Consider the following 12311-nt stretch of genomic DNA (forward strand, 5'->3'; position numbering starts at 1 on the left):
TCTGCGAGAGGCTGGATGGACTGGGATATGAGTGTAAGCCTCTTTGAGATCCAGAGAGCATAACCAATCCCCCTAATCCATCAGGGGATACAAAGTTGGTAAAGAAAGCATCCGAAACTTCTCTTTGACTAGAAATTTATTGAGGGCTCTGAGGTCCAGAATGGGTCGCAAATCCCCCGTCTTCTTTGGGACTGGAAAATAACAGGAATAAAACCCCATGTCTCGTTGGTTCAAGGGAACCTCCTCGACAGCTTGAAGGCGAAGAAGAGCCTGAGCTTCCTGAAGGGGAAGTTGCAACGAACTTGAAGGAAACTCTCTTGGAGGGAGATCTGGCATGGGCACAGCGACTGAAAAAAAAAATAACAAAGCCATGGTGCGAGAAGGCAACGAAGAGGTGCAGAGCTGAAGTGAACAAGACTTCTCGGCTCCGCGGAAAACGTTGAACTGAGGTACCTCACAGGAGACGCGCGCCCTAACTCGGGTGGGAAGGTACTCGTGCATGTGCGGTGCAGCATTCGCAAGCTCTTAAAAGATCTTCAAGCAAGTCTGCTTGCGAGGCTGTCTGCTGCAGGGCTCCGTTGGTGAAGTCACCCACATGTTGAGAATGCTGCCTGCTTGTCCTGGGATTAAAAAAATGGTATGCTATCAACCAGTTAAGACCTTACATTCTAGTCTGTGAAAACTTCAGACTCTTACAGCTAAGAACAAATTCACAAGACAACCCGAGGTAGTGCATACAGCAGCATGCCTCTGAATTTATGGAATTAACTCCTATTAGATTTAACAGAAACAAAGAATTGTCCTGGTTTTCTTCTGATAAAGAATTGAAATAATGACTACGTTACCTGGGGTCTTTTGATTGCATTTTAAGAGTATATTATATGCTTGCTTTCATTGTATGCATTATTGCTTGGTCATTGAAAGCTGTCCTGTCTAGGTTCTTTCTGTAAACCGATGACTATAAATATGTTTATAAAATTAAACAAGAGACAGTGAAACTGTGGTGATGGTCCCAATGACAACCTATGCTTCCTTTTATAAGTTTTGAGTTGGTGGTCTGAGCACTTTTTAATAATACAAATATTTTGTATGATTAATGATTAGGACGCTTTGTGAAAATAATAAGAATAAATTAAACTAGCCATGGAGTGATAAATAGAAGTAACTTTTTATATTCCTTTTTAGCATAGAGAAAAACATTGCTCAGTTCAAGATGCTTATGCGATCAAAAGAAAATGAGCAAAAGGTAGTCTCCTAGTAGTATATGCCAAGACAGAATATAAGAATAGCCTTACTGGGTCAGACCAACGGTCCATCAATCCCAGTAGCACGCTCTCATGGTGGCCAAAACAGGTCACTAGTATCTGACCAAAACACAAGATGTAGCAATATTCCATGCTACCAATACAAGGCAAGCAGTGGCTTCCCCCATGCCTTTCCCCAATAACAGATTATAGACTTTTCCTCCAGGAACTTGTCCAAACCTTTCTTAAAACAGCTACAGTATTTACCGTACAGGCTGCTTTTTTTTTTTACAGCAAATTTTAAGAGCTAAACTAAACTGGAAATCTTGCACACCGTGTACACTACCCAAAAGCCTTATTTTCGCAGATAAGGTAGTTCAAATTATTTCACCTTCTAATCAAGAGAAAATAAGTTTAAAACAGACCATTTTTGTTTGGGTAGCCCTTTATTAGCAACTAAAATATAGGGTATCTGTTGTACAACATGGGTAGTAAATGACTACATTGGAGTTGTATTATATTCCAATACAGAATCATTTATAAATGCATTTTTTTATTTTATTTTATTTTTTTTAATTAAAAAGCTACCACTCTTCTTTTACATATTACTCCTTGCAAAACTGTTCTGAAAGCAGAGTACACGTGTAAAGGTCACAGGTTTGCAAAGTGTGCAAATATAGGATATGATAAAATGCTCACGCCCATCTCTCATAACCAGCATTAGTAATCACTGCCACAATGTTTGACGATCCATTTGTTTTGCTATTTCTAGCATGCTTTGCTGCCAGCCTTTCCTCCTAATGTCCTAAACAGGAAAGCATTTTTAAACAGAATATAAAAAGAGTAAAAAAAAAAAAAAAAAGAAAAGGGGAAAAAAAGGAAGTATTACAACTACTGGAAAAGAAGAGATTTCTACTAGACTGAGGATTCCGTAAACCCATAGACCAGCTGTATTTCTGTAAGGGTTAGGCTGGGACCTCATATACAGAAAGAGAAGAGATAGTATGGTTGGGTCTGTGCCTGGTGGTGTTCCTGAGGAATTAGAGGTTCAGTGAACCATTAGCGCTCCAGCTGCATAACTCACTGAACTGTCCTGCCAGCTTCGACACTGGCTTGATTGGGAGTAATTCAAAAATGAAAAACTCATATTTATTCCGTTCTTCTGGAGCTCCATGGTAGCCTAGAAAAAAGTAAAATTAGAGTTTTAAAGTGAAGTAGTTTCAGATTGCAGAATCTAGAAACAAGGTGAAAATAAGCTTTTAACACAGTCTGTGGGTGGTAGTGGGTTTTGAGTATCCCCAATATTGAAGAAACTCCTTTATTATATCAAGAGGGGGATAATTTTGTTGAAGGTAGCATCCCTGATCCCCCTCCCCCCTATATTAAAAAGTTGGCTCCTATGAATACAGCTCTTTAAGTCATTCCCACTGTTATAGGAGCTCACTTCGTATATACAGCAAGTGGTAAATAACCAACCTCTACCACTTAACTTTTATTGTGAAAACCATTTTTTTTTTTTTTTTTTTGAAAAGTCAATTGCTCTATGCAGCTCCCCAAAATCTCAAGCAGCAATTATCTATAGGGTTTTTTGCTCTCTATTTTTACATCTACTTATTCATTTCACAATTACACATAAAACAAAAATAAGAACTGTCTTAAAGAACAGTATGATTTAATACACAAAAAAATAAAGTCAATCTTCATCTTGCAACATGAGCTGTCTCGGTATGGCAATTCTTATATTCTTCAGAAATCTAAGAGTTTTTAAATCAGATGAGATTAAGGGCTAGATGCACTAAAATCTCCGATCATCGCTAAACCAGTTTGACTGGTTTAGCACTCGATCATATTTGTCGACCTGATGCACAAAACGGCTCACCACGTGGTTTTCCATGTGATTGCTCATTCTCTGACTCAGCCATGCAAATAAGGTTGTTAATATTAAAACCTATGCAAACTAGCCAACTGAGGCGATGCACAAAAATTAGTGATCACTTCTACTGATCCAAAAAAATTGACAGGTCTAGAACTGTGTGTTACTGCCAGGTCTGCCTGTTTTTATCATTATTTTCTATGGGCGCAGATGCGCTGTGTAACACATACACAATATCTGGCCCATAAAAAAAATACTGTCCCCCCCTCTCCAATGACCACCCCAGAACTAAACTTGTCAGGAGGGATGCCTACTCCCTCCCGCTGCTGTGAACCCCCCCCTACACTACCCCCCCCAAGCTCCCCCACAAATGGTCCCCTCTCCTCCCCTGGTCCCTCTCAAATCCCTATGACAAAATCCAATGAGGATCAAGAGATAACATATCTTATAACCAAATCCAAAATCTCTTGTTAAAGCCAAAGATAGGTTATTAACATGGAGGAAAAAGGTCTCAGTAACCCCGCGAACCATCCACAAGGGATAATAATCGTTCGCACATGAGGATACCATTCCACAAATTCAATACCCTTTTCGTGAAGAATTATTTTGTAAGGTTACTTCTGAGTCTGTCTCCTTTCACTTTTATCCTATGCCCCCCCTCATTTAAAAGAAAGAGACTTGTCTCCTGTGCATTTGTACCCCAGAGGTATTTAAACATCTCCATCATATCTCCCTCGGAGGAAAGTCCATAGTCTGCTATTGAGGCAGTCACTGATCAATAGTCTTAACCAGATAACACCAATAAAGCTCCAGGGAGAAAACCAACTTTTACAAATAAAAAAGAGCAACACTGGAGGAAAAGCCCTGATTTTTTTTTTTTTTTACCTCATCTCTTATTATGCAAGCTTAGAGTCTTATCAAAAAGCTATTGATTGCCAAAAAAGATTACTAATATCAATTGATTTTAAGAGTAGGGTCTAGAACAGAACTTTTTAATGTTGTAAAGTTACTAATAACAATTTCTATAGAATCACAACATTACATTGGTCCATCTAGTCAACAGCTTGCAGATGGTTTTTGTGAAAAGGTATGTACATCAAATTAGGCTTTCACTGGATTCCCTACTTCTTTCACTACCATAGACAACACAATTTGAATTCTCCAAATTGGCACAAGTTTTCTTTAGTTACTTCACAGCAAATTACACATGCTTTTAATACAATCTCTCAACTAGTTCTTTGCGAAGGGCCTCAAGAAGGGCAGTCACCACACCCAAGGAAACCAAGGAGGGGCAATCAAGGTAAGGAAGCCAACCAGTGGCGTACCTAGGGTATGTGGCACCCGGGGCCCATCATTTTTTGACACCCCCCCCCCCCCCATGTAAAAAAAATTTTTTTTTTTTTTTTTGCAATAACCATGAAATGGAATAAATGGTCAGAATAGAAACAGGCAGTGAAAATTTTCTTTTATTGAACCTCATATATGTAACCATTATTCCAAACATAACATAACATAAATTATGTCTAAATTGTCATGACATTAGAAGTACATATGGAGAAGTTGCAGGTGATGCTTGGGACAGTTCTGATTGTGTTAGTTCGGTTTTATGTGTTTTTTGAATAGAAGGGTTTTTATTTCTTTTTGAAGGTTTTGCAGTCTGTGGTTGATATCAATTGGTTGTAGAGTTGGGGGTCGAGTGTTGCAGCTCGAATGGCTAGGAGGTTGTCGAACAGTTTTTTTCTTTTGACGTTTTTGGTTGGAGGGTGTGTGAATGGTGCACAAGTTCTCCTATGTCTGTTTGAAGTGGATTGAATTATTTAGCTGAAGAAATTAGTTACCCCCCATTCCACACACATTAATTCTCTTCCATTTTTGTTCCCATTATAAAAAACACTGATAAGTTCCCAGAAAAAAAATACATTAAAATAAGAAGTGAAAACAAAGGCCCCTACAGATGAGAACATAACATAAGAATAGCCTAACTGGGTCAGACCAATGGTCCATCATGCCCAGTAGCCCATTCTCATGGTAGCCAATCCAGGACACTAATACCTGGTCAAAACCCAAAGAGTAGCAACATTCCATGCTACCGATCCAGGGCAAGCAGACACTTCCCCCATGTCTTAATAACAGATTATGGACTTTTCCTCCAGGAATTTGTCCAAATCTTTCTTAAAACCAGCTACACTATCTGCTTTTACCATAACTTCTGGCCACTTCATTTTTAAGTTTAGATCTTTCCTTTCAAACAGAGACCTTGCTAGATGTCAAATACAGCACAAGGTAACTTCACATGGACTTAGCTGTGCAGGAAATGTGAATCTCCTCATACACCCACCATATAGTGCAAAAATGTGCAAAGGTCTGTTTTTTTCTTTCGATCACTACATAGCCTAATGCCACACAAGCAGCGCTGTTACAAACATATTCTGTAGGTCAATGCTAAGGATAACAAAGTTTCCTTCCTTGGACCAGAAGGAGATAAACCACTGGAAGAGATCCCAAAACAACACCCAAAGACCCACTCAGTGTGTGAATCAGTTGAGTGGAGTGGACTAACTGGGGGGTGGAAATGGGCCCGGAGTTTGCTCAGCAGAATTTCCCAGACCACCTCTTCCTCTCAACACATTGACACACTGCCACCATCACCACTAGGAACACCTCACTGGGTAGGCCAGCTATGCTATAAACTTTATAAAACACATTATTATATTTTCTTATAAAGCACATATTTTAACTGACCTCTCTGACATCCTCAGCCTTTCCATTCACAAAAATAGAAGGAAGAAAAGTTCCCATTTCCTGCTGTCTCATGTCCCCGGCCTATACAATATTTTTTTCTGCAGACCCTTCAAAAGTCTGACCAAATCCTCGTTTCACTTGCATTATAAAGTACTGAGGATGCCATCTCTCCCCAATCCCAGGTCCTAAAGTCTAAGACAGTAGCGCAAACTAATGCTGCCAGATACAGGAAAAAAAAATTTTGATTCGATTCAGCCCTATTGAATTGGTTTTTCTTTTTTTTTTAAAGTTCTTTATTCATTTTAAATTTCTTACATCAAGTGATAAATATATAATACATATAATTTTCAATATACACTTGAATATCCATCAATATATATTTTAATACAAACATATATAAAGACCCCTTTTGCAATAAATTATAAATCATCTGTTATTATAATATTGTACCCACCCTAACCCCTATTATATGATCTATCCTTGTGCTATGATATCTGATCTTTAGAAAAAAGAGCCAATGGTCCCCAGATTTTATTAAATTTTTTAATATAACCATGTTGTAACGCTATTGCTTTTTCCATCTTATATATATGGCAAATAGAATTCCACCAAAAAGTGAAATTTAATTTTGTGTGATCTTTCCAGTTTTGAGTAATTTGTTGTATGGCGACCCCTGTTAATATCAATAAAAGTTTATTATTGTTTGCTGATATTGGACTCTGTGTTCTCATTGCTGTTCCAAATAAAATTGTGTCATATGTAAGTCCAACATGATTTTCTAATAATATATTAATTTGGGGCCAAATTGTTTTCCAAAAGGCATTTATACAGGGACAAAAATAGATTAAATGATCTAATGTCCCAATTTCTACCTTACAATGCCAGCATCTATTAGATTTAGAACTATCTATTTTTTGTAACCGAGTAGGGGTCCATAAAACTCTATGTAATAAAAACAACCATGTTTGACTCATAGATGCTGACATTGTAGTATGTATTCTCCAGGACCAAAATTTTTGCCATTGAGTTGCAGAAATTGTCTGTCCTATCTCAATACTCCAAATGTCCCTAAGTCCTGTTCTTTTTTTTTAATTTAAAAATCCATATAATAATTTATACCATTTTGCGGCTTGGTGTCCCAAAAAATCTACCTGAAAGCAAAGGATTTGCAAACTATATTGAGTATTAAGATTCTTCCATTCAGGGAACCCTTCCTGGATGGCTTGCTTCAATTGCATCCATTTAAAATATTGTGTTATGTTCAATCCAAATTTCTGTTGCAATTGTGAAAAACTAAGCATGGATCCATTTACTATAATATCATTTAAAGACCGTATACCTGCAATTATCCATTGCTTCCATATTATTTTGAATCCACCAATTTTGATCCTGGAGTTTACCCAAATGGATTGATTTAACGATTTAGTTATTGGATCTGTTGTAATATTACTAATAAATCTTAATGTTTTCCATGTATCTAATAAAATTCTGTGATCTTTATATCTCTTGGGCATTGTTATACTTATAAGATGTTCCGGATATAATGGAAACAAGAGTCGCCATTCTAAATATAACCAGTCTGGTACATTCTCCATGAGGTCTGGGAGGATCCAATACATACCCTGTCTTAAAATATAGGCTTGATGATACCTATAAAAATTTGGAAAATTTACCCCTCCCTCTCTAATTGTTTTTTGTAATGTTGCTAAAGCGATTCTTGGCCTTTTCCCAAACCAAACAAATTTTGTAAGTATTCTATTTAATTTTTTATAAAATGACCCCTGAAAAAATATCGGAATCATACTCATTTGATAACAAACCACAGGTAAGATCATCATTTTTATTGTTTGAACTCTTCCCCACCATGAAAGATGTAAAGGATTCCATTGCTCGCACATTTCTGTTATTTTTTTTAATAGAATTTTTTCATTTTCTGTTACTGTATCATCAATTGTATTTTTAATAACAATTCCTAAATATTTTATTCCTTCCTCTTTCCATTGGAATGAATATGAATCAAATAATCCTTTGGTACAATGGACATTAATTGGAAGAACTTCAGATTTTTCCCAATTTATTTTGTATCCAGAAAATTTACCAAATTTATCTAATAAATTTAATAAACATGGAATGGTATCTTCCGGTTTCCTCAAATATAAAAGAATATCATCTGCATATGCAGATAATTTATATTCCCAATTTGAAAATGTGATCCCCTTTATTCCCTTAGTTTGATTTATTGCAATTAATAAGGGTTCAAGAACAATATCAAAAAGTAAGGGAGATAAAGGACAACCTTGTCTAACCCCCCGTAACAAGTTAAATCTTTCTGAAATGTTATTATTTATATTTAATCTTGCTCCAGGAGAGCTATACAATGTTTGAATCATTTTAATAAAAAAGGGACCTATTCCAAACCATTTTAAAGCTTGATACATAAATTTCCACTCCACTCTATCAAATGCTTTCTCTGCATCTAACGATATTAAGAAAGCTGGTTCATTCATAGTTTTCGCTAAGTTTAAAGAATGAAGTGCCAGTCTGGTATTATGTGAGGAATGTCTTTTAGCAACGAATCCTGTTTGGTGTACATCTATAATAAAAGGAAGAGCTTTTGCCAATCTTAATGCTAATACTTTAGCAAGCAATTTTTCATCTACATTCAACAATGATATGGGCCTGTAGTTTGAAACCAATGTAGGATCCCTGTTTGGTTTTGGTAAGACAATAATTACAGAATCTGCCATAGTACCTGATATATTTTCATTATGTATCTGATATTGATATAAATTTAATAAATAAGGCAATATAATATTTTGAAATGTTTTATAAAATTCAACAGTATATCCATCTCCACCTGGAGCGGATCCAACTCTAAGAGATTTCAATGCTAGTTCTATTTCTTTTAATGATATATGTTCTTCTAAACTTCCTTTTATATGTTCTGGAATATTTGGTCCAATAAATGAATTTAAAAACTCTAAGCCATCTTGTTCTTTATTTTCACAAGAATCTGAAGTATATAGACTCTTATAAAAATCAAGAAATTGTTTTACAATATCTTTAGTGCTGGTGTGTGTATTACCTTTTGTATCTTTTATTGCAATAATTTTAGTTTTTCTTTTTTTTGCTTTAAGAAAATTTGCTAGCATTTTTCCAGCTTTATTTGAGTTTCCATAATATCTAAATTGCTGACAGAACATTTCTTTTCTAACAAATTGTGAAGAGAGTTCATTATATTTAGTTTTAACTTTTAATAGTTTTTGTAATACTACATTTTCCCATTTAATAATTAATTTTTTTTCTAATGATTTAATTTCTTCCTCTAATTCCATAAATTGTTTTTTAAGCTGTTTTTTCATAAAAGCCGAATATGATATAATGTTTCCTCTCATTGTCGCTTTACAAGCATCCCATATAATTTCAATATTCATATTGTCTGTGCTATTAATTTGAAAAAACTCTTTCATCTTTACTTTTAGGTCTGTTACAAAATTTTCATCAGCAAGTAAGGCATTATCAAATTTCCAAATTGATGTAAAATTTGTTTTTATATCATTTTTTAGATCAATCCACACACCAGCATGATCAGAAATTATAATAGGATCAATAACTGCTTTCATAACTTTTTGTGCTAAATTACTAGAAACAAATATATAATCAATTCTTGAAAATGATTTATGGACCTGAGAACAAAAAGAATATTCCTGATCATTAAAATGAAGAATACGCCATATATCTACCAAATCACAAGATTGTATCAAATTTTCTAGCCCTAATGATTTTATAATTTTACTAGGTTTCTTATCCAAAATAGGATCCATAACAGCATTGAAATCTCCAGCTACTATCAAATTTGAAGTAGCCAATGGTAGTAATATCTGTTGAATTTTTTTAAAAAACTCCATTTGATTTGAATTAGGAGCATATAAATTAAATAAGTCCAGGGTTGTATTTCCCATTATCATTTTGATATGTACCCATCTTCCTAATGGATCAATTTTTATAAGTTTAAAATCAGCAGTACATTTCTTATTAATAAGTATGGCTACTCCTGCCTTTTTCCCTAAGGCAGGAGCAAAAAAACATTTAGATACCCATCCCCCAATTAGTTTATTAGATTCATTCCCTGTAAGATGTGTCTCTTGCATGAAATAAATATCCGCGTTTTGCTTGTGAAGGAAACCTAACATTTTTTTTCTTTTTACTGGGTGATTCAGACCATTGACGTTAATTGAAAAAATTTTAGTTGTCATTTAATAATTTGAGTAAAATTAAATATCTTCTTAATAATAAAATTTTGATCAGATATCTGCACTTTTCTTTAATTATTCTAGATTTAATTATTAATTTTCCCCTCTTCCTATTCCCATCCCCCACCCCACCCTCCCTTTTAATTAAAAATTGTGTATACTTGGTAGCACGCATCTTAAGTCGATAATAAAGAACTCCATAAGACCTGTTCTTATTGTATTCTATAAATTAAAACATTTGTTATTTAAATGAAATATAATATAATTTAGCCATGTTACACACATATATATATATATATATATATAATATTCAAAGCATATTATATTGTTAATTTATCTAAATTGTTATATTTGTAATAAATATATATCAATAAATAATCTCTTATTTGTTTTATTTTAAATAATATGGGAATTCAATGATATATAATTAAGTATTTTATGATCAAAAAATCCCCCTCCTATGGAGGAACCCACCGTAAAAGCACATCTCGATTTCACATATATATTTCTTTTACTTTTATGTTAGTTGAATCTAGAAGAGAGAATAATTTCAATACAAACTCATTTCCTTCAAGTATATCTCAGTCCACCTTTATTCTTGATTGTAGTTTTCTATTCCGTTTTGAATTTTCATTTTCTCTTCTTTTCTTCTTTTCCCAATGTATGTAGTTCTTCTCTTTATATGATCAATACGATGCAGCAACAAGATCTGTCCATAAGTTCAACGGTTATACAAAAGTCTTTCTTTATAGTTCCGGTGTCTGCTCTGTCCATCACATGCAGTTCCCTCGCTTTGACATCTGGGAATCTGAGTCTTTATTCTCTCCTCTGTATCTAGTGTTATATATGTTCGAGATGCACCCCCACTGCGCATCCCCCCATGGAGGAAGATCTTTACTTTATATTGTATTAAATTAATTAAAATTATAAAGTAGTCTTTCAAATATTTTCTATTTTTCTAAAAATGAAAATCATTTATCTGAAAATTATTAATTAATATTGAATGTTCCTGAACATCTTTCCTTATAAATTCATTCTTTAATATTATATTATATTTTCCTTTAATACATTCATATCTTCCTTTAATAAACTTAGTTCATGTTTAAAACATTCACTTATTCCCTTAATAGAAGTTTTTTTTTTTTTTTTTTGGAATTTTGATTTCATTTGAATTCCATTTTTGAATATCGTTAGTGTAGAATATTTGAACTGAATTGAATATATTACATTCTATATCGTTTTTCCAAATCAATTTATAATACCTTTTTATCAAATTAGTTATTTAACTATATTCAGTTATCTATAAATAGGAACTAAAATATGATAAACAATTTAAGAAGACATTGGTACTTCCTGGTTTTGAATAAATTTTTCTAATTTCTCTGGATCATTGAAAGATAAAGTTTTGTTTCCAATTGTCACTTTCATAGTAGCAGGGTATACCAATCCAAACTTCGCTCCTAATTCTCTCAGCTTTGGTCTTAAATCCAATAACTTCTTTCTTTTAACAGCTGTATTTTTTGCGAAATCCGGCACTAGATGTATAAAAGCATCCTGATACTTCAAACCTTTATTTTTCTTGGCCAGTTGTAATATTTCTATGGCCTGTTGGTGTCGCAATAGTTTAAAAATAAAAGGTCTTGGTCCTTGCTGGTTTACTGCTCTTTTTAAAGGCACTCTATGTGCTCTTTCTATTTCTATGGGAAATTTCGTTTGCAACGGAAGTAGCTTGGGAAGTAATTTTTCAATGAAGGTGACAGGATTTCCTATTTCTGCTCCTTCTGGCAAGCCAATCAGACGGATGTTACTTCTTCGTTCACGATTCGAAAAATCTTCCAGGTCTTTAATAAGTATTTCAATTTTTTTCCTGTCTGCTTGGCTATAACAGATTTCCTCTTCAACTGTCAGCATTCTTTCTTCTAAGTTGTTAGATTTCAATTCAAGCACATCCATCTTCTTATTTATATTTGAAACCTCTTCTGTTAAATCGGTAACTTTTTTAGTAATAATAGAAAGCATTTCTTTAATTTCTTTTAACTCTTTCATAACTTCTGTGTCTGTCAGTTTTAAACTGCTCTCCTGCTCCGGTTTTGCCCTTTTGCTACTTCCTGATACAGCAAAGTCGTTTTTATTTTGTTTACCAGTTGCCATCCTTTTTTCTTCTTTATTATTCATAGGACCAGTGAAATTTTAATATAT

The 12311-nt window shown here is 34.2% G+C and overlaps 1 protein-coding gene across 2 annotated transcripts in view; it reads right to left on the reverse strand.

The window, feature by feature from the left end:
• Positions 1–1759: 1759 nt before the first annotated feature.
• Positions 1760–12311, reverse strand: part of MEMO1 (mediator of cell motility 1) — a 191254-nt gene continuing 180702 nt past the window's right edge. The window contains exon 9 of one of the 2 annotated variants that reach the window (XM_033938653.1): positions 1760–2424. In XM_033938653.1, coding sequence (XP_033794544.1) covers positions 2293–2424 — 132 coding nt within the window. In that variant the 3' untranslated portion in view covers positions 1760–2292. The remainder of the gene's footprint in view (positions 2425–12311) is intronic. The other variant, XM_033938654.1, reaches the window with a different exon arrangement.

This window comes from Geotrypetes seraphini, chromosome 3 (genome assembly GCF_902459505.1).
Source record: "Geotrypetes seraphini chromosome 3, aGeoSer1.1, whole genome shotgun sequence".
Classification (NCBI taxonomy): domain Eukaryota; kingdom Metazoa; phylum Chordata; class Amphibia; order Gymnophiona; family Dermophiidae; genus Geotrypetes; species Geotrypetes seraphini.